We start from the raw sequence: 24,056 nt of genomic DNA on the forward strand, positions 1-24,056 counted from the left end.
TAGGGAAAAAGTAATAGAGTTTTCAAAGAGTTTAGCCATGAAAGGAAAGAGATTTAGGACTATATTTAGCAGGAATGGAGGGATCCAGTGAGAGCATAGAATATGAGGATATGTTTGTAGCCAAAAGACAGGAAGATGAAAAAGACCCTCCATTATAGTAAGCATTCTCTATGCTTTCTTATTTACTTATTTTTCTCAATAGTATTTTATTTTTTGACATACATGAAAAAAATAGTCTTCAGCATTCATTTTTGTAAGACTTTGTGTTCCAATTTTTTTTCCTTTCTTCCCTCCCCTCTCCCCAAGATAGCATGATATAGGTTAAATATATGCAATCTTTTAAACATATTTTCTTATTTCTCATGTTGTACAAGAAAAATCAGACCAAAAGGGTGAAAAACCATAAGAAAGAAAAAGTAAACAAAAAAAAAAGGTTAAAATGCTATTATGCTTCCTTATTTAAATCTTTTAAGTAGAAGGGCTCTTCACCCAATAAAGTACCCAAGAATTCTAGGGTTCTCCAGTTTTTCAACTCCAAACCTTTTCCTTTCTCCACTGTAGACTGAAACAGTGCTAAGCCCAGGAGGCAATCATTGCCTTTTCATTCTTAGCTTCCCATATATACATAAAATGGCAAAGCTGGAACAAGTTTCTTGTTCCTTATAAATACTATTACATAAATACTTACAAATATTATTATATACATTTTACAGATGAAGAAACTGAGGTTTTAAGGCGTGAAGTCATTTGCCCAGGATCATATTTCTAATATCAGAGTCAGAATCTCTTGGCTTCAAAACCTAAAAGGTTAGCCAAAAATAAAAACATTCTGCACACACACACACACACACACACACTCAGACCTATGTTACATATACACACAAACATTTATATACGATAAATATAGTATCCTTAATCATCATCTCTAAAATATTTTCTAAATTCCTGGCTGCAGACCACTGATTTTTACTGTTCTGCAAAACTTGAGTTATGTCTTAAAAATCCATAAACTTTAAAAACAGACTGTTCCTATGCTCCACTCCTCATAACACAATTTGCTCCCCTGTAGCACCTCCCTCCCTGTTCCTTGAGCACAGAGAACATAGTCAAGTTAAAGAGATCTAAACTAGAAACATGAGATATTTTATTCATCCACAGTATACTTTGGTTTGGGAAACACTGTCGTATTTTAACATAGTTAGATGTTACATAATTACTCTTTGAATAAATGAAAGAAAAAGCCTTTATTAATTGTACTATATGCCAAGTACTATACTAAGAGTCTGAAAAACAAAACACTAAAGTGTGTTGTACATATAATAATTTTTAAAATGTGTATTAATTTTATTACTAATTTTTAATTATTAAATTAATTTTATAAGTATCAAATTATTGATTTAAAATATTTATTAATATAAAAACAAAAGGGGAAATTATATATATGTATATATATATGCATGTGTGTATACTTCTATATATATGTGTGTATGTATATAGTATGTATATATGTATATGTACATATATGTGTATGCGTGTGTGTGTGTGTGTGTATAGGCTTAGGGAGACATTATATGGAAAATTGCCAGGATGACAAGTGCAGCTTACTTTCTCCAGACACAGCTAAGTGGTGCAGAGACACATTTAATAAGCACCTATTATATGCCAGGCACTGTGCTAAAAGCTTACAAATATTTTTCCATTTGGGACTTGCAACAATCCTTAGAAATAGATGCTATTATGATTCCCATTTTACAGATTCCCATTTATAGAAAACTGAGGTAAACAAGTTAAGTAGTTTACAGAGAGTCATACAGCCAGTAAATGTCTGAGATCAGATTTAGATTCACAGGAAGTAAGCCTAGGAGAGGTTGAAAGCACTCAAAAATGATACTTAAGGGATACAGAAAGAAACTGCAATGTGAAATAGGGCAAGTTTCTAAAGAAAGCAACATAGAAAACTGCATATATACATAAACATGCACACACACACATAGTAAAAGTGAGATAAAATAAAATAAAATACTTTTATAAAAATAAAATAAAATTGGTAAAATTAAAAAAATTGTGATAATAGCTTCAGTAAGTTAATAGCTCACAAAATAAACAAACATAAATCAATGGTATTTCTTTATAGCAGCAACAAAGTCTTAGGGAATAATTGAAAGGAAAGTCACTTTCAAAATATACATTTCACAAAATATGTAAAATATATGGAAATCAATTAATTAATAGCTATATAGCTATAAGTATAAAATAATAATTAAAGAAAACTCAAATAATTGGGGGGATATTCAGGACTGATGGCTGAATCACAATATTAAATTAAAAATGACAACACTACCAAAATTAACTTACAGATTTAGTGATACATCAATTTGACTATCAAGAGGACACTTTACAGAGCTAGATAAAATAATAATAAAATTCATTTGGAAGAACAAAAGAGGTTATCAAGGGAAATAATGAAGGGGAAAAAAGGAGGAATTAATGGGGAAGAAATTTCTAGACCTCAAATTATATTGTGAAACAGTAACAAAATTATTTTAAGTTAATTAAAAAAATAGAGAAGATCAATAAAACAGTCTTGGTAAGGAAGAATCAGAAATAACTGAACTCAATATAACCTCATATTCATTAAATTCAAAAACATAAATTATTTTAGAAAGATGTTCCCAACTAATAAGAACTGTTGACAGAATTGGAAAATGGTCTAGCAGAAATTAGATTTAGGCTAATAGCTTCCAATATATGCCATAATATATTCAAAACATAAATATTATCTGAATATAAACAATCATACTATTTAAAACAGAAGAAAAGATTTGGTGCCTTTCCTGGAAATGGCTAGAAGGTAAATTCTTAACCAAATAGAAGATAAAGGTAATTATAAAAAATAGAACAGATTATTTAAATTATTTGAATTGAAAAGATTTTGCAGAAACAAAGTTAATGCATCTAGGACAAGAAGAAAAGTGGTTTCACTAGGAAAAATACCTAGATTAACTATCTCTGAAAAGGATCTTATATCCAAAATATGTGGGCAACTAAACGAACCATTTATGACCAAAAGTCATTCCCCAACAAAGTCAAATGACATGAATGAACAATTCTCAAATTAAAAATTATTAACAACCAGGTGTTACAGTAGATAGAGTGCTAGGCCTAGAAGCAGGCAGAATTCATCATCATAAATTCAAATCTGATCTCAAACATTTACTAGTTGACCCTGGGCAAGTCGATTAACTGTTTGCCTCAGTTTCCTCATCTTGTAAAATGAACTGGAGAGGGAAATGGCAAACTACTCCAGTGTCTCTGGCAAGAAAACTCAAAATGGAACCATGAAGAGCCAGATATAACTGAAACAGTTCAACAACATTTCTATATGTAATAAAAGTACTTTCTTAATAATGAAGTTCCTTGGGGCAGCGCAGATGGCACAGTGTATTCACTAGTGAATAGAGCACCAGCCTTGGAGTCAGGAGGACCTGAATTCAAATTCTACCTCAGACACTCTAGACTTGCTGGTTATGTGACTGAGCAAATCACTTAATCCCAATTGCCTTGCAAATATATATATGTACATATCCTATGCTTAGCCATCCCAGCTTTAATGTCTCTTCCTCTCAGATTTCTCTCCATCCACTCTGTAAATATATTGCATGTACCTAGTTATTTATCTGTTGTATATTCCCATTTGAATGTATGTCCTTGATTTCAAGAAAAATGTGGTTTTTGTGTGTATGATTTTGGGTTTTTTTGTTTGTTTGTTTTTCATTCTTTGCATCCCCAGTGTTTAGAACAGTGTCTGTTACATACTAAGCACTAAATACAAGTTTTATTGACTTTGTTGACTGAAATAGAGGAGAATATAATTTTCCAAGGCTAATGGTTTCAATTTGCACAGTCACTCAAAACCCAAAAGAAAATTCACTGTGGACATGACTTAATAAACAGGTTCAGAGAGACAACAAGATGACAGTGGTTAAAGCAGTGGCAGTTAGGAGGAGACAAGTTCAAATCTGGCCCCAGGCACTAGCTGTGAGAGTTGGACAAGTCAGTTCATCCTGATTGTCAGACTCCAACTCTCCTACACAGATATGCAATTATAAGCTACAAACCAAGTATTCTCACTTAGCGAAGAAACTTACAGTCTAAAGAAAACAAAACACACATGTGGCCACAGAAAAGAGTATTAAGTGACTTGTTCAAGATCACACAGCAAGTAAGTATCTTGAAATTAGATTTTAACTCAGATCTTTCTGACTCCATCCTGGTGCTCTATCCACTGCTCAGCCTAGCTTCCCCTGCTTAATTATCATTTTTTTCTTTATCATTTTTCACCTTTCTCTCATTGAGGGAAACAAATGTTTAAAATTAATCATGGTCAAGTCAAATTACAAAGTCCCACTTGATGTCTCTATTGGGCCCATATCCCAAAGAGATCATTAAAAAAGGGAAAAGGACTCACATATGCAAAAATGTTTGTAGCAGCCCTTTTTATAGTGGCAAGAAACTGGAAACTGAGTGGATGCCCATCATTTGGAGAATGACTGAATAAGTTATGGTATATGAATGTTATAGAATATTATTCTGTAAGAAACCATCAGAAGGTTGACTTCAGAAAGGCCTGGAGAGACTTACATGAACTGTTGCTAAGTGAAATGAGTAGAACTGAGAGAACATTGTACATAATAACAAGAATATATGGTGATCAATTTTGATGAACATGGCTCTTTTCAACAATAAGGTGATTCAGGTCAATTCCAACATACTTGTGATGGAGAGAGCCATCTGAATCCAGAGAGAGAACTGTGGGGACTTAGTGTAGATCACAACACAGTATTTTCACCTTTTGTTATTATTTGTTTGCTTCCTTTTTTCTCATTTTTTTCTTTTTGATCTGATTTTTCTTGTGCAGCATGATGAATATGGAAATATATTTAGAAGAAATGCATATGCATTCTAATGCATAGAAAAAATGCTTATATTGAATTATTTGCTGTCCTGGTGGGATAAAGAAGGATTAAAACTTGGAACAAAGGTGAATGTTGAAAACTGTCTTTGCACGTATTTGGGAAAATAAAATATTATTAAAGGTTAAATTTTTTTTTTAAAAAGTCCCACTTGTGCCACTCATGAGTGATGGAATATATGTCTGCCTTTGAAAATCAATCTAGCTAAGTTTGGAGAGTTCCATCATCAGGTTGGTCAAGAGGTGATGAAGGCTTCAGCCTTGGAATCTTCAAGACCATCTAATAAATCAGAGAAAGGTTGTGACTTTTGTTGGCAGAGTATGTGCACACACTGAAGGAATTATGGACAGGTAAACCATTGAAGGACTAACCTTTAACCTTCATTTCTTTTTTCTCCTTAAAAATAATAAAAAATTACTTAGCTATTACTACCCGCTTCCCAATCCAGGTTCACAAGCTAGGTATCATTCTGGATTTCTTATTTTATTCTCTCTCTCTTCCTCCATCTCCAAGTCCTATCCTTACTCCCTTCATAATATTTTTTGTAGGTAACCAGTTTAGTGACTTGCCCAGGATCATACAGCTAGTAAATGTCCAAGACCAGATTGAACTCAGGTCCTCCTGCTTCCAGGGCTGGTACTCTATCCACCGGGTCATCTAGCTGCTCCCATAATATTTCTTGTATAACCTGCCTTCTTTTCTCTGACACTGCTACTACCCCAATTCAGGCTCTCATCCCACTTCACAGCTGGATTACTGAAAGAACTCTGATGGGTCTCTTTCCCTCATATTTCTCCCTACTCCAGTCCATCCTCCATTCAGCTACCAAAATGATTTTCCTAAAGCATAGATTTCATTTCCATAGTCAACAAAATCTAGTTACTCCCTATTTCCTCCAAGATCAAATATAAAATCCCATTTGCCTTTTAAAATTCTCTATAATCTTTCTGAAATAGGACAGGTAGGTGTCAGTAAGTAAGGTCCTTGAGTAAGGAAGTCAAGTTCAAATATGGCCTCAGATACTTAAAAGCTGTGTGACCTGAGCTAGTCATTAAACCCTGAGTAGGGCTCCTCCAGTTTTTTCACCTGTAAAATGAGCTGGATAAGGGAATGACAAACTATACCTGTATCTTTCCCAAGAAGTCCCCAAATGGTGCTTTGGAGTCAGACACAATAACAATGTTGCCTAGATTATGAACAACTCCATAGCTGGTATAGTTCTATGTGCATGTTCATCTCTCTTGTAATAAATCCAGTTTCAATGCATGTCTCATGGACAGGTGATTGTTTTTAGTTAACAACAAATAACTTGGCTCCTAAACTTTCCAGCCTTCTTATATCTCACTCCTTTCCACTTACTACACATAATTCCATTTGGTTCTATGTCCTAGCTGTCATTTTTGGATTCAGATCCTATCACTCAGCATGTTACCTATCCCCCTCATATTTTATTCTCCAGATTTCATTACCATAGCACTGGCCTCCTTGCTTCTCCTACATAACACTTTATCACCCAAGAGTGTGTGTGTGTATGTATAATTTTTTAAATGACTGTTTAAATGAGCCTAGAATGCTCTTCCTCCTCCTCATTTCTACTTCCTGTTCTCATAGACTTCCTTCAGATAACCAGCTAACAACCCATCTTTAACAAAAAGATTTTCCCAGTGCTTCCCTCTAGAACTATTCTGTCTTTATCTTGTTTACACTGAGCTGATTGCACTTCCATAAGACTATGAGCTCTTGGAGAGCAGGGAGTATTTTTTGGTTTGTTTTATTTTTGCCTTTTTTTGCATCCCCAGCACAAAACATAGTGTCTCTCAAAGTACTTGCTTAATAAATGCTTATTGACTGACTTGGCAACTCAGAGATTTCTTTTTCTCTCATGTATCTTCGACATGAGAACTAAAAGAAGTGTTGATTATTTTTTCAAATTGCAGAAAAATTTAGACATTTGAATGGGCACAATTATCTCCAAATCAAAGCCAATAGAATTTTTTTATCAACATCATTGTTATTGCTAACATTTATATTTGCCTTAAGATTAGCAAAGTGCTTGACACATATTAACTTATTTGATTCTCACAACCATCCTGTAAGAGATAGATGCTATTATTATCCCCCTTCTACATACAAGGAAGCTAACCCATAGAGTAGTTAAGTAATTTGCTTACAGTTACATGTTGTTGTTCAGTCAATTCAATCATGTCCGACTCTTCCCAATCTCATTTGGGGTATTCTTGACAAATAAAACTAAGTGGTTTTCTATTTCCTTTTCCACTTCATTTTTATAGATGAAGAAACCGAGACAAAAAAAAGGTTGAGTGACTTGACCAGGGTCACATAGCTAAGAAGTGTCTGAAGCTGGATTTTAACTCAAGAAGACTAATATTCTTGGCTTGCTATACAGTACCCCACCTACCTCGGGGAATAGCTAATAAGTATCAAAGGTTATATTTGAACTTAGGTGGCCCTGAATTCAAATTCTACACGATCCCCTGTGTCATCTAGCTGCTTCAACTATTGACTCTCAATATTAATTCTGCAATTCACTAAAACCTCCAGCTCTTTCTCTAATGTCAAGCCATTCTTTTTACATTTATGAAGCTGATTTTCTAAATTCAAGTTTATACTTGATTTAAGAAAAGATTTTATCTTATTCAGTTTGGCTCTGTGTCCTAGTTTATCAAGATCTTTTTGTGTTTGCTTTCATTCTCTGGACTTTACCAACATGAAATATGACTTCTTCCTCTGCCCCAGTCTCCCCTTTACTATTATTAATTTTCTCTTGGAACTTCTATTTTGAGGAGGAATCCACACAAGCCATCCTTCTTTCTCTGGGTTTTACCTGCCTAGGTGTTCATTCTCCATGGGAATGGCTGTTCCATGCCCTAGTATCCTTTTGGATATTCTCTTGTCCCATTAGAATGTGAGCTCCTTGAGGGCACCTGACTGTCATTCTTTTTGTTAGAATTTAAATTCTCAACACATAACACAACATAACATAACACAACATATCACTGAAAACATGGTAAACAGACAAGATCAAGTACAGATCGCTGGGGTCCTAGAAACCATGTCCTAATTTCAATGTGGGATTGTGGGATAATTTCAATGAGCCTGTCAAGAAAAATGACCACAACTTTACTGTTATTTGCCTCTAACTATAATTTAGCATTTCCTTCAATTATTTAACAATCTTATTTTGATAAAGTATTCATTAACTTCATCAGACTTCCAAAGGGTCCCAGATATACACAAAAAAGGATTAAGAACCCCCCACCCCTCTAAAATTGCTCCGTACCTAGACCTATAACTATCTGGCAAAAATAAAAAACTTGTTTATTAAAGACCACATATTTACAGGTACCAAATATACTGAATATATAAAAGCAGCACCAGAGGAGTTGAGATTGGTAAGTCCCTTAAATGTGTCATGAATCCAGTGGTATGCTGGACCTAGCTTAAACTAGTTCATGAGAGCAGATTGTTAAATTTTCAGTGTAAACATTCATACCTTAGCAGTTGGTAAATGCTATATATCAGGGCTTGATTTATTGTTGTATTGACTGTCTAAATTAAGAAATTGAAGGAGAAAATGTTAATAATGAAGATAAAAGTGTATCAATGTGCATTTTCCCCCAGAGAGCTGTTAAACATTTACCAAAAAACTGCTACGTAAGTCCTACCCATTGTTTATTATTGCTTTGACCCAACACAGCCTGCCTCCCTCTCATCTACTGTGGCTTGATTCAGTTACCCAGGGTCTTACAAGATCTTGCTTTTCTAAACTTAGTCCTACTTGTCCTCTCTAAACAGCCATTCCCATAGGGTGATAGCCACTTGAGCACCTAGACACATAAGGTGATTCAGTAGATACTGTGCTAAGTCTGAAATTAAGAAGACCTAAATTCAAAGTCAGCCACAGACACTTACTAGATTACTAGTTTCTCTGGGCAAATCACTTAACCCTTGTTTGCTTTAGTCTCCTCATCTGTAAAAAAGGGGATAATAATATTGCATTCCTCACATTGTGAGGATCCAATGAGATAATATTTCTAAATTGCTTAGCAGAGAGCCTGGCCATAGTTAATGCTATATAAATGCTGTTGGTAGTGGAAATGTTGGTATTGGTATTGCTTATATTATTTAACCCATCTCTGGACCTAACAGTTGAATACTCAAGACTGACAGCTATTTCCATCAAATCCAATAAGTATCTTTAAATGGGGATAACAGTGGTTTATACCTCCTAGGGTTGTTGTGAGGATCAAATGAGATAATATTTCTAAAATGCTTAGTATACTGCTGGGCTATATAAATGCTGCTGATTTGATGGTGGTAGTGCCTCTTTCATCCAATCCAATAAGCATTTGGCTCTCGGTTTCCTCATCTGTAAAATGGGGATAATAGTAATACATATTTCCCAGGGTTGTTGTGAGGATCAAATAAGATGATATTTTTTTATTATAGCTTTTTATTTACAAGTTATATGCACGGGTAATTTTACAACATTGACAATCGCCAAACCTTTTGTTCCAATTTTTCCCCTCCTCCCACAGATGGCAGGTTGACCATACATGTTAAATATGTTAAAGTATAAGTTAAATACAATATAAGTATACATGTCCAAACAGTTATTTTGCTGTACAAAAAGAATCAGACTTTGAAATAGTGTACAATTAGCCTGTAAAGGAAATAAAAAATGCAGGTAGGCAAAAATATAGGGATTGGGAATTCTATGTAGTGGTTTTTAGTCATCTCCCAGAGTTCTTTCACTGGGTGTACCTGGTTCAGTTCATTACTGCTCTATTGGAACTGACTTGGTTCATCTCATTGCTGCGGATGGCCAGGTCCATCAGAATTGATCCTCATATAGTATTGTTGTTGAAGTGTATAAGGATCTCCTGGTCCTACTTAAGATGATATTTCTAAAGTCCTTAGGATAGTGCCTGGCTATATAAACATTGCAGTTGTTATTGGTGGTGATATTTATATTACCTAATCATTGGACGTAACAATTGGTAGATCAAGGAAGACAGCCACCTCCATCCAATCCAATAAGTAAATTCGGGTCTCATTTTTTTCCTCTATACAATGAGTCCTGTCTTTGAAATCCCTCCCAGCTGTCCCACTATAAGTTTATCAAGCACTTAGAATGTCCAATCACTCACTCCCAGAGATCAGAATTAAAAGAAATGCTACATCTGGCACTAGGTACTGGTGATACACAAATAGCCATCATGTTTGCTCCCACCTCCCACCAGTATCCCTAAGTGACTGCTCCATTCTACTCCAGTCTGACTTTAGCTCTGTCTTCCTTGCAGCTTTCTATAACTTCAGTTCTTATCTCCTTTATTTCTTCCTATGATGAAAACAACTATGCAGTATTTCTCCCCATGGGTACCAAGCACTAAAGGACGCCTTCCTTCTTCCTCGCCCATGTCCTAATCTTTAACCCTTTTAAAATCTTCACCAAAAGCACCTCCTCAAAGCCTTTAAGCTTTCCCAAGTCTCAGTTGGGCTAATGTTGGTTAATAAGAAGATTAACTGACTGAAAGTTGGATCCACAACACAGCTTATTAACTCATTTGAGGAATGGTTTGAATGAATGCTTGGTCACGAAAACAAGGTAGTTATATCTCTCTCTTGTCCTCACATAGTGTCTTTGCCATTTTTCCTGCCCTTCCCCCATCTGAAGCTCAAACTCACTGAAAAACAGTATTTTTGTGGAGCTATAGTCAGTGTAGTTCTTTGCTATTCAGACAAGCACATGGAAGCCGGCAGAAAAACAGTCAGTCCCTTACATACTATCCGAATGACTAATGTGCTCAGCCATCAGAGTTGTTGGAACTCAGATCTACCAAGAAAACCAGAAGCCAAGGATGAAGAGAGGATGGTGTTCTCTGCTGCTCAAAACCAGGGAGGAAATGAAATACTTTTCATTCAACCTGAAATTCACCTTCTCTCTAATGAAGGTAAGACTGCCCAGCACTGCCACAGAAAAACACAAAGATTTCACTTCTCAAAGCCCTCAGATCCATAGAACTGCCAGCTTTTATATATTTTAGTATATTCACTCAGTCACTCATTCAGCATTTATTGATCACTGAGTATGTGATCTGATGTTGTACTAAGCTTTTTAGGGATACAAAGAAAGAAAATCCACAGCCTCTATTCTCCAGGAGTTCATATTCTAATGACAGAGCCAATACATAATTCTTTACCAAGAAAGTCCCCAAAAATAGAGTTATGGAGAGTTGGATGTGGCTAAAATGACTCAACAACAATAACAAACCCAATCCTCCATCCCCTCACCTCCAAATTTTTAGATGAATCAAAAGAAGCTTAGAGAATTTAAATGACCCAAACAGTAGTTTGTAGAGTCAGGATTTGAATCCAGGTCCTGTGCCTCAAACTGAGAGCTTTTTGCACTGAACCACATTATCTGCACTATTAGACTTGCTCCCATGATACTGTGGATCTGAGATGTAAAAGATTTAGACAGAACAAGGTCTCTGCCAACTCGAGAAGGAAGAAAAAGCCAGTTAGAATCCCTTTCTTCCTAGGATTCAGAGAATTAGAGTATTAGAGTGGAGAGAGGATGTTAGAAATCATACAGCTAAACTCCCTCACTTGACAGAGGAGAAAACCGAGGTCTGGAAAAGTAAAGTGAACTATATATGATCATACAGCCTGTTGGAGCAGAACCAATGCTGGAAGTCTGAATTTCTAGCCCCACACTATTCTCTTACATGAAATTTCTTTATTTCTATCAATCACCTCTAGCCCCAGTGAGGCAAAAAATGAGGAAAAACTCAATCTAAATAAACTATGTCCAAGGGTTTAGATTCTTCAGCCAACAAAATAAACAAAGTGCTAACAGCTAAAAGAAAAGAATTCAATGCAACAATATGCTGATAAATATTTAACAACTGGATCTCAAAAAAGATACTGGCAACATGTTTAAGTTTAGTTTACCTTATAAATATGTGGCTGAAAATTTAACAACCAGCTCTCTCATTGGTCTAATATATCACTGGCAACATCTCTAGGCAATTGGCAGCCATCTAAAGAAGGTCAAACTTACCTGCTGTAGCAATTTAAAGAAGCGGATGAAGACTTCACTTTTCAAGATGTTTGGATCCATAGGGACTAGAAAATAATGGACATCAATTGGAGTTAGCATGGGAAGATGAGAGAAACCTGGCCTGCCTAGCTATAATGTTTTTATTTCACACACACACACACACACACACACACACACACACACACACACACATTCGATGTAAATTTTGAATCTTTACTCAGATGCTCTAGCAGGAATGGAGTCATCTCTAGCATGACAGTCAACTAAGCCCAGTCCCTTTTGTCTAAATGTAAGTACAAGGCCCTCTTACTGCAGAAAGGTCTCCCTGAGCGATAAACCTGAGAAATCAGATGCTGTCTATAACATTTATTTGGATAAGCCAATTCAATTCTCCAATGATCAGTTTCTTCATCTGCAAAAAGGAGATTATGAAACTTGCATTATCTATTCTGGGGGAATGGGAGGAGAATGTGAACCCATAAATTTAAACCTGGCAAAGATTCCAGAGGCTATCTGGTCCACTTCTTTCATTTTACCAACAAAGAAAGTCTGACCTGAAAGGCAACAAAAATCTTGATAAAGATAAAAATCTAGATAAAGAGTCAGCCCTAGACTCAGGAAGATTGGAGTCCAAATCCAGCCTCAAACATTTACTAGCTGTGTGACCCTGGGAAAGTTACTTCACCCTGTTTGCCTCAGTCTCCTCACCTGTAAAATGAGCTGCAGAAGGAAATGGTCAACTACTCCAGTAACTGTGCCAAGAACATCTCAAAAAGGGGTCATGAAGAAGGAGGGAGGGAGGGAAAGAGGCAGGGAGAAAGAGAGAGAGGGAGGGAAGAAGGGAGAAAGGGAGAGAGGGAGGGAGGAAGGAAGGAAGGGAGGAAGGAAGGAAGGAAGGAAGGAAGGAAGGAAGGAAGGAAGGAAGAGAAAAGGGAAAGAGGGAGTGAAGAAGGAAGAAAAGCAGGGAAAAAATGAAAGATAGGGAGAGGAAAGGAAGGAGGGAAAGAGGGGAAGGAAGGCAGACGAGAAGGAAAGGGGTAAAAGGGGGGAAGGAAGGAGGGAAAAAGTTAAGTTAGAGGGAAGAAAAGGGAAAAAATAAAGAGATAGGGAAGGAGGAAAGAAAGGAAGAATCAAGGGAAGATAGGAAAGAAAGAAGAAAGGAAGGAGAGAAAGGGAGAAGGAAGGAAGAAAGGAGGGAAGAAGGTAAGGAGGAAACATTTTTAAAGCAATTATCTTGTGTCAAGCATGGTGCTAAGTACTAAGGATTCAAAGAGAAGAATGAAATAGTCCATGCTATAAACAAGATCATGTCCTAACAGGCAAATGGATCACATATAAGAGCAAACAGCATTACTGCAAGAATTTTAACACCACAAAGGAAAATGTTTTAAAACTCCATATACATACCACTTTGTAGATACTGTTCCAGCTGATCCCTCCTTTCATCAGCCATAGATGTGGTCATTGCGAGATAATACTTTGGTGGAAAAGGTGGCAGGCAGTTCCCAAAGATCCGTCTCAACTGGAAGGTCAAACCATTAAGACTTCAAATTTAGTACACTTCTGAGCCAGGTTAAAAAAAACATACACATACTTAACCCCAATTGCCTCAGAAAAAAAAAATCATATACTGTGTGTGTGTGTGTGTGTGTGTGTGTATACACATACATATATACGTATATATGTATGTATGTATTTGCATTTAATCATAGCCTTCTTGAGGAAGGCAGGAGCAGGGGAGAATGGGAGAAAAAATAAAAAGTTCTCAGTAGAAAACAATAGAAAACCTACAAGGAAGCAAAGAATACAATATATAGTATTTATTATGTAGGTTTTCTTGAAATGGAAATTGATTACTTTATATTTTGAGTCCTCTCATGTTCTGCTCTCCACATGACAATTTTTTTTCTATTTTGTATTTTAAGTTTTAAATAAATTAATCAAAAAATAAAAACACACACAAAATACTACACACAAGCTCAGGGCGAAATTGATCTAATCACTAAGTCATAACTTGTAATTCTTGTGACTAGTACAAGAAGAAATCATTTGTAGCTACCAGGCAGATAAGACTGCCTAGGGTAGTTATTACACGGTTTATACAGTGTTGAAGAATTAGCAGCTTTTGGGGAAGCAGAAGGGCAGGTGGGCCATAGGCTGAAATAAGAAGAAAAACACTAAGTGTTTTCTAAACTTCAGTGCTCTGAATCAACACACTATCGCCTTACCCTAGTTATTTAACAAGTTCCTTAGATACAAATAGACTTTTATTAGATAAAAAAGTTAAAGTGATAGTGTTCGGATTTCCTCAAGTTCATCTTTTTTTTCTTTTTTCTTCCTTATTTTTTCTTTCTTTCTTTCTTTTTTTTTTTTTTTTAAAGATCATCAAATCACATAAGTAAACTTGAGGTCAATAGTTTAATTTCCTCTATCCCAGAACACTCAGAAGACAGCTAAAGAAGCATAAATGCTTTGATATAATTTTTACTAAATCCAACGACAGGGTAGCTAGGTATCATAATGGATATAGCACTGGGTTTTTAATTAGGAACTCATGTTTATGAGTTCAAATCTGACCTCAGACACTAGCCAGACACGAGTATGATGCTGGGTGAGTCACTTAATCTTGTTTGCCTCAGTTTCCTCATCTATAAAATGAGCTGAAGAAATGGCAAACCACCCCAGTGTCTCTGCCAAGAAAACCCCAAATGGAGTCACAAACAGTAGATATAACTGAAAGGCAAGAACAAAATCCAATCAGCACTCTCCTTGGTGGGCCCTCATCAGCAAAGCTCCATCTCCATAGAATCACATAGGGACTGGGATCCCACAAAGTTAGAAAAATAATTGAAAGTGTATCTTCATTCATTTGCTTATTTATTATAAAAACTTATATACAAGATGCATCAGTATTTTTTGCTAAAAGAAAAAATAATGCACAAAATCGCTTGGGTCCCTATGAAAGAGGAAGAGGAAAGTCTAACCTGTCACCTCTAAACTATAAACACCAAACTTGGAATAGGATTACAGAAGCATAAATTTAGATCTGGAAAGATTATAAGGCTGAAGTTCCAAAGTTCATCCCTTAGAGGTCATTTAGTCCCACCTCTTTATTGTACAGATAAGGAAACTGAGACCTTAAGTTAAGTAACTTGCCCTGAAATCACACAGGTAATAAATAATATAGCTGCTATTGCCTCTATTAAAATCTATCCTACTTTGGTCTTATTGAGCAAAATTTTAAGCCAAATATAAAATAACTTAGACTGAATGGAGACAAGAGTTAGAATTAAAATAGAAATATGATCTATATATCATATGTATAGTGCCCCCATTGCTCTCTATCATCAGTTAGATGACTATGGCATTAAAAAAAAGTGAGAGAGACAGCTGGGCATTATAGATAGATATAGATATAAGGTGCTTGACACTATGAAGACCTGGACTCAAGTCCTGCTTTTTGGTGACTCTGGGCAAATCATCTGACCTCTCAGTGCTCCATTTCAGGAGATCTAATATTTTAAATGACTTTTATTAAACCTTTTGTTAAATAGGGCTCCTGAAACTTTTTCTGGACTTAAATATATGAAATACAGATTTCATGTAAGTGATTTTGTTTCTGCTAAACAAAAATGAAGCACATTTTATTGGAACACTCAAAGAAATAAAAGGGGAAAGGAGTGAAACTATACAAGTCCCACATTTGAGGGGGTCTCGAAATTTCTGGGTTAAGAACTCTTAATATGATTCAAATAGAAACTAAAAAAAAGATTCTTGTCTCATTTGCATCCCATTTATTTCTTGATTAACTGATATTTAAAAGGTAATTGTCTGCCTTAGCATCTGTTCATAAAAGTCACAGATGTTTCCCAAATTGTCTCTAATCTAATGAGTAGCATATAGTGTATGCATCAGCAAATTTGGCTCTGTTGTCAGGCTGTTATAAAGCAAGTCTGCCAAAGGCACATCATGTGGGACAGAGAGGTCAGATGCTAAGTCGACAATCATTCGAATTTCGATACTGGTTCCTTGCTAAAATCCCCTCTAGTCAGTCTTACAGCTTAAGCTAGCTGCTTAAAGAATTCTCAAGCACTATCCTCCACTACCAATACAATATTAGTCTGAGTAGGAAGACAAACACACTATAAATATCTGGGCACTCTACTTTGCCAAAAGTTAATCATTAACTTCACAAGTTCTTCAAGTTTTCAAAACTGGAGATTTTTCAGGAATTTCAAAAGAACCATTAGTTTCATCCTCAATAATCAGTTAAGAATCAGATAGTTCTAGAACTCAGTTTGATTTATCTTTCAAAAACGTTTGAGAAGATCCCTGAAAATAGTTGCTCTTTCATGATTTGAAAATTATTTGTTGCAATGTTTTCAAGAACAAAGATGTGGATATTGAAATCTAATTGTAATACCTTGAGCCCACTGCTCAATAACCATAATGCCATGCTGTGCTGTTTATATGAAGATAATACTATTGACCTGCCATCAAAAGGACATGTGCTGTGATTGTCCTATTGACCATCCATCTGGCAGCAGAGATGGATTGTGCTATGTCTCATTTTCTGTCCCCAGCACAATTGTTAAATCATTAAAGATTGGGACTATGTCAGATTACATTGAATATTTCCTAACGCTTGAGCCATCCACACCATCTCATCTCATGCCCCTTTGTAAACAGAAGTACATTTTTGTAAAAGTTAACTTCACATAAGCATGTCATCTGAAAACAGAGTTTTTGTCATCATCAACAAATATTTATTTTTTTATTATAGATTTTTTATTTACAAGATATATGCATAGGTAATTTTTCAGCATTGACAGTTGCAAAACCTTTTGTTCCGACTTTTTCCCTCCTTCCCCCTACCCCTTCCCCCAGATGGCAGGTAGACCAATACATGTTAATAATCAACAAATATTTATTGAATTTATTGGAGGGTCACCACAAGATAGTGAAAACAGAGGCCCTACATATTTCCATTTTTCCTACATATTTTCCATATTTCCATAATTCCATCTCTGATGCTTTCTACCTTTGTGATACTTCATTTCCCTGAAATTTAATTTCCTCTCCTCTATAAAAGGGGGAAATTAAAGAAGAGGGCCTGTGAAGTTCCCTCCAGTCTATATCTATGACCCAATGACTTCTCTTATAATAGGATAATGGCTTGGGAACACATGGAAGTACAAGATACAATTATTATCCTAAAAAGACATGACAGACTTAGTTGAGATAGAATGTAGACACAAAAGAATAAATAACATTACAAGTAGTGTATACTGAATAAGCGATCCAGACATTAAGTGGAACAGAGAATGAGAATCAATTACCAAGAGTTGGAGTAATATTGAAGGAGATCTCAGAGAGTAGGTGGTTATATAAGATGGAGTAAGGGATAGATAAGCAGAGGTATTGAGAGTGATTTTTTTTTTTTCCAGAAGGAATAGCTTGATCAAAGATAGAGGGATAGGAATTTTCTTGACTTGTTCAGAGAAAAAGGAATGGGAAAATGTGGATGAAGTAGAGGGTCTAGTTTTAGAGAGGAAAAGATCGGGTCCAACTGTCAAATCAACTATCTTATAGGAGGATTATGAATTTGGTACCATATAGCATCATCCATTGAAAAAAAAAGTATAATCTGCTGAAAGTGTCAACATCTTATTTAAGTGGGGAGGGGGGAGGTATAACACTGGACCTAGTACTCACAAAAAGATCTTAAACTAAATTTAGAGAGAAGGCTCCCTCAAATTTCCTATGAGTTATACTTCTGTTTCTATAAACCAATATTGTGCTTGCTTTTAACATACCCACAAACCCACCTCCTTCCATACCCACACATACCAAACACAGTATTAAATGCTCATTTTGAATTCAGGGTCCACAATTCTGGATTTTTTGCCTGTTATTTATTTCTCTACATATAATTTTTGAAGCCAAATAATTTTGTCATTTTCACTGAATTTTAGTGCTGGAAGAGACATTTTATAATACCTCCTGATGAGCTGGAGAAGGAAATGGCAAACGATTCTAGTATTTTTGCCAAGGAAGACACAGATTGGGTCATGAAGAGTCAGATACAACTGGAATGATTTGATTAGATGACTAAATACTATGGTCGTTTCCAAAAAGTTATATAGCACTTTTAGGTTTACAGAACATTTTTAGTTGACTCCCACGACAACCATGTAAAGCAGGTGCTATTATTATCCCCATTTTACAGAAGAACTGAGTGAAAGTTTCAATGATTTGTTCAGGATTATAGTCAACAACTGTCTGAGGCAGGATTTTCAGGTTTTCCTGACTCCTCATCCATCACTTGGCAGTATATTCACAAATGACTGTGACATAAAAAATGAAAGGTATTTTAAAATTTCATATTAAGAGAAGAATTATTTGAATCTTTACTTCTTGTACTGACAATTTTGTCAATTCTGAAAGCTACTAAAAAAGTATGCATTCTGGAAGAATAGAAAGAGAAGAAATTTACACCAATAAGACAAAGAAATCCTTGGAACTATGCTCAAAAAGTTATCAAACTGTGCATACCCTTTGATCCAGCAGTGTTACTACTGGACTTATATCCCAAAGAGATCTTAAAGGAGGGAAAGGGACTTGTATGTGCCAAAATGTTTGTGGCAGCGCTCTTTGTAGTGGCCAGAAACTGGAAACTGAGTGGATACCCCTCAATTGGAGAATGGCTGAATAAATTGTGGTATATGAATATTATGGAATATTATTGTTTGGTAAGAAATGAGCATCAGGATGATTTCAGAAAGGCCTGGAGAGACTTACACGAACTGATGCTGAGTGAAATGAGCAGGGCCAGGAGATCCTTATATACTTCAACAACAATACTATATGATCAATTCGGATGGACCTGGCCATCTTCAGCAATGAGATGAACTAAATCAGTTCCAATGGAGCAGTAATAAATTGAACCAGCTACGCCCAGAGAAAGTACTCTGGGAGATGACTAAGAACCATTACATTGAATTCCCAATCTCTATATTTTTGCCCACCTGCATTTTGGATCTCCTTCATAGGCTAATTGTATAATATTTCAGAGTCTGATTCTTTTTGTACAGCAAAATAACGGTTTAGTTATGTATACTTATTGTGTATCTAATTTATATTTTAATATATTTAACATCTACTGGTCATCCTGCCATCTGGGGGAGGGGGGAGGGAGAAGGAGGGGAAAAATCGTTACAAAAGGTTTGGCAAATGTCAATGCTGTAAATTACCCACGCATATAACTTGTAAATAAAAAAAAACTATTAAAAAAAAACTATGCATTCTGGAAGAATAGAAAGAGAAGAAATTTACACCAATAAGACAAAGAAATCCTTGGAACTATGCTCAAAAAGTTATCAAACTGTGCATACCCTTTGATCCAGCAGTGTTACTACTGGACTTATAACCCAAAGAGATCTTAAAGAAGGGAAAGGGACCTGTATGTGCAAAAATGTTTGTGGCAGCCCTCTTTGTAGTGGTCAGAAAATGGAAACTGAGTGCATGCCCATCAATTGGAGAATGGCTGAATAAATTGTGGTATATGAATATTATGGAATATTATTGTTTGGTAAGAAATGACCAACAGGATGATTTCAGAAAGGCTGGAGAGACTTACACGAACTGATGCTGAGTGAAATGAGCAGGACTAGGAGATCATTATATACTTCAACAACAATACTATATGATGATCAATTCTGATGGACATGGTCATCTCCAGCAATGAGATGAAACAAATCATCTCCAATAGAACAGTAATGAATTGAACCAGCTACACCCAGGGAAAGAACTCTTGGAAATGAGTGTGAACAACTACATAGAATCCCCAATCCCTCTGTTTTTATCCGCCTGCATTTTCGATTTCCTTCACAGTTAATTATACACTATTTCAAAGTCCGATTCTTTTTGTGCAGCAAAATAACTATATGGATATGTATACATATATCGTATTTAACATATACTTTAACGTTAATATTTAACATGTATTGGTCTACCTGTCATCTGGGGGAGGGAGGTGAGGGGAAGGAGGGGAAAAGTTGCAACAAAAGATTTTGCAACAGTCAATGCTGAAAAATTACCCATGTATATATCTTGTAAATAAAAAGCCATAATAATTTAAAAAAAAAAAAGACAAAGAAATCTTCCAGATGGATGTTGCAAAAAAAAATTGTTACTTTAGGACTTAGAAATATTGCTCCCCACTGTTGGATATCTCTTAACATCCATTTTAGTATCCACAGGGAGCATGGCCAATTTTATTTATTAAATGCCACGTAAATATTCCAAATACCTAATTTAGAGCTCCTAAAGCAGAAAAAGAAAGGGAAAAAATGATGGAGCAGAGGTTTACCACCATCTCTCTTTTCTTTTGTTTCCAGATGGGATGAAAGAACCTCTCAACTGCCCCCTACCAAATAATTTTTATCTGGGGCTATTGGCTGTGCCTCTGAGACCTATTCAGAAATTCTTCAAGATGTTTCCTATTGGCTGCCCCGAAGGTAGACTTTCTTATTATGCTATTCTACAGGTATACACTTGAATGTGTCCCTGCTATATGACCCAAATCCCTAAAAGTCAACAATATCCATTAAGTACCTATTATTTCTAGAGCACTGATCTGACCTCTTGACTCCCACATTCCCAGTGACTATTTGGTTTTCACATTATTAACATTAAAACATTTCTAGAGCCAGTCATACACATCTTGGTCAAAAGCATTTAACAATATTTCAATTTTCTGAATCCACAATTTATAAATCACCTATCACAAAGGATCATACCACCATTCTCATCACCCAAACACATTTCATACTAATATATTTCATGCTAATATACTTAAAACTTTTCCAAAATACAATAAAATAAATGCTTTCTTTAATCAATTACCTCAATTTATGTGTGTTTTTATTTTACCCCACCAGATTAGGAAAATGAAATGACAGATGGGCAATCCTAAACCCAAAAATAAACATCCTCTACAACAAACTAAAGTAATTGCCAAGAGCCTAAATATCATCCTGATCAGTCATTCTTTTTGGCTTGGGCATTCATACTTGTCAGTACTTGAATATTATGAATATGACCACCAGAAAACAAATAATAAGGACACACCTGTTTAATGGGAATCAACTTAAGGAACTCTGTACAGGAAGAAAGACCAACATATACAAGGTCCCCAGTTTGGGGCTGCATTATCTGTGTGGAAAAAATTTGGTGCAGGCAATTTGCTCATTTAAAAAAGTGGCACAAAAAAAAAAAAGGCACTTCTCAAAGGGGTAATGAGGAAGAGATAGGAAATCTAAGTCTTTAAAATAAGCTGTGTCTCAGGAGTAGAGCACAGGCCTGGGAGTCAGAAATCTTGGGTTCTTTCTCTTCCTAATACAAACACTTCCTCACTAACTCAGATAGAGTAACCCTGTACACCTGCCTGTTTAGTAATTTCTAAAAGGCATTACATATACTTTCTGGCCAGAAGAAGATGGCCATGGTTCATCCTGGTACCTGAGAGGTAATCCAGGTCATTCACACTATCAAATGAAGTAAGGTGTGTGTGTGTATATATATACATATATATATATGCCATGTACATCTTGAAAATGTTATTTAAATATCAGGAAGTTATTAAAAGGCCAAGATTGGAATCTCCTTCTGTCATTCACTAGAAATATGACCTTGGGAGTTACAACCTCCTCCAGATTCTGTTTCTTCATCTGTAAAATTCCTACTCTCGATCATGCCCCTCTTCCTTTTTCACAGATGAGAAAACTGAGACCTGGGGAAGTTATGATTTTACACAGGTCACACAGATAAAGGGCAGTAAGGAGAGCAAATGTTAACTCAAAGTATCTGTATGTAAATATAAATTGGCCGAGCCAATCAGCTGGGGAAAAAACTCCCTGCCCCGTTTCTCCTTCCCCACCCAACTTGCGCCTTCCCAAGGGGACTTATTTTATTAATTTTATATTTTAATATTTGAGTAATTAAGTCCAATCCTAGTACCAAACTGCAGAAAGGCTTCTGGCCCAAGAGTTGCTGCCAACTGGATGCCAACTTCTGGTGACCCACCTTAGTTCTTGAGCTCCTTAGGTATCCAAGCTCTCCACCTCCCATCCCCCACTCCCCATATCAAAGTGGAAAGCAAAGTCCTATATCCTTAGACAAATTCCAGACCCAAACTGCAGGAAGATTCCTGGGCTACAGGAAGGTGGTCTAGCTTTGGGGGACGCCCTTGGTTCTCGAACCCCTTGGGCACTCCCCCTAACCAGCGCTCACCTGCTCGTTCCAACGATGCAGCTGACTGTAGCGCACCTTGCAGAAGAGGAATCCTTCCAGGTACACCGAGTACAGCTGAAATCACACAGACAACCAGACACACACGTTAACTGTGGGAAAAAAAGTCAGGCAACCTGGTCTGAATTTTCCCGTCTCACCCTAGCCCCAGGATTCACGAACCACGTAGCGACCCCCTAACGTGTCCAGCCGCTGCTGGGACACTGGGATGCTGAAGTGCATCTTCATGCTGCTTGGCGGAGTTAGCCGGCCGCGGTGGCGGAGCTGGGGATTGCGTTCCTTTTCTTCTCCGGGACCCTACGCTGCACTGAATGCCTGGGTGCCAGCTACATCCAGCCTTTGCATACCCACGGGAGGGCGGAGCGGGCCTTTCTTCTCCTCCCCTGAGAGAAGGGGGTCGGCCCCAGGTGATCCGGACAACGCCGGACTGGAGCACCGCCCCTTTTCCCCGGCTCCGCCAGGCGATTGAAAGAAAGGGTGGGGTGGGAGCTGAGTCTGAGGCTGGCACGGCTATTGCGTCTGTCCCCTAAAAAATCAAAACTCCGGGGACTTGTTTGGAGAATTGTTCAGGGGAAAGAAGTGGACGGCATGCTGATTCCCATCCTTATCCATATCCCACTCTTAGTGTTGGGCTGCTGAAAAGACAAAGCTTACTCCAGTCCAATCCGAGAGAACAAGTATTTATTAAACACCTAAGAACAACTGTGTGCAGGGACGAGAATAAAAAATAAACCAAAAAACCCAAAGAAACAAACAAATAGACAAAAAAACACAACAATTGCGTACCGCCCCAGGGAGCTTACTTTGTTCTGAAGTCTCCCAGTGTCAGGAGAGGTCTACTTCCACTTGCCCCTTAGTCCTGGTCAGGGTCTCTAGAAAGTCGTGATTGGATGTGACTCAGTAATGCCAGAAAAGTTCATTTCTACATACTGCCTGCTATGATCTGGCCCATTTTCTTAGTTTTGTGTGGAACCAGTGTACTGTTGACCATAGACTTAACAGGTAGTCACTAGAATTTAATCTCCTTGAGGAAATAACTAATTCAGATTTTGTTTTGCTTTTTTGTTTGTATCTTTCTATTCTTAGAACTTTATATAGTGCCTTGCATTACTTTCTGAATTGAATTGAAAATTAAGTCCAATGAGACTTAAGGGGACCATAAAAACTTGTTATATTTCAAATTTTATTGCGTGATTGAAAGGTCCTGCCCCTCTCAAATCCCTGCTGAGGTCTTAGAATGGAAATCAGAAGTTTCTTTCCACCAAAGAGTTGTATCACTTAACCTCTCTCCATTCAAAGTCCTCCTGGTGTTGGACTAGATCACAAGATCTCCCAATGGGGAAGGAATTGTTGAGACCATCTAGTCTCTCTTGGGTTTCTAAATGGGAATCTTTTGTATAACTTCCCTGATAAGTGATCATCCAAGACTTGGCTTGAAGAAGTAAGGGGTATCCCTCTAAGATACTGATTAGTAATATCTCATAATTCTATTAGGGTTGCCTGACAAATGTTGGAGTGGGGGGTTGGAGAGACCATACTTGTCAAGGTCATTGATAGAGGGAAAAATCCTCAAAAAAACTCATTCTCCCACTACAGGGAGATAGCTTTTTTGGAAGTTAAGAGTCTCAACAATTGACTAGAACATTGGTTACATGATGTGTCTAGGGTTACAGGGTTACATAGTC

At 36.7% G+C, this 24,056-nt stretch overlaps 1 protein-coding gene across 1 annotated transcript in view; it reads right to left on the reverse strand.

Moving 5' to 3' along the window:
- Positions 1-22,741, reverse strand: part of SNX31 (sorting nexin 31) — a 74,633-nt gene extending 51,892 nt beyond the window's left edge. Inside the window, exons 1-4 of the mRNA XM_031947060.1 lie at positions 22,534-22,741; positions 22,354-22,428; positions 13,468-13,582; positions 12,061-12,125 (exon numbers count right to left, since the gene is read on the reverse strand). Coding sequence (XP_031802920.1) covers positions 12,061-12,125; positions 13,468-13,582; positions 22,354-22,428; positions 22,534-22,599 — 321 coding nt within the window. The 5' untranslated portion in view covers positions 22,600-22,741. The remainder of the gene's footprint in view (positions 1-12,060; positions 12,126-13,467; positions 13,583-22,353; positions 22,429-22,533) is intronic.
- Positions 22,742-24,056: the final 1,315 nt, after the last annotated feature.

This window comes from Sarcophilus harrisii, chromosome 1, assembly GCF_902635505.1.
Source record: "Sarcophilus harrisii chromosome 1, mSarHar1.11, whole genome shotgun sequence".
Lineage (NCBI taxonomy): Eukaryota > Metazoa > Chordata > Mammalia > Dasyuromorphia > Dasyuridae > Sarcophilus > Sarcophilus harrisii.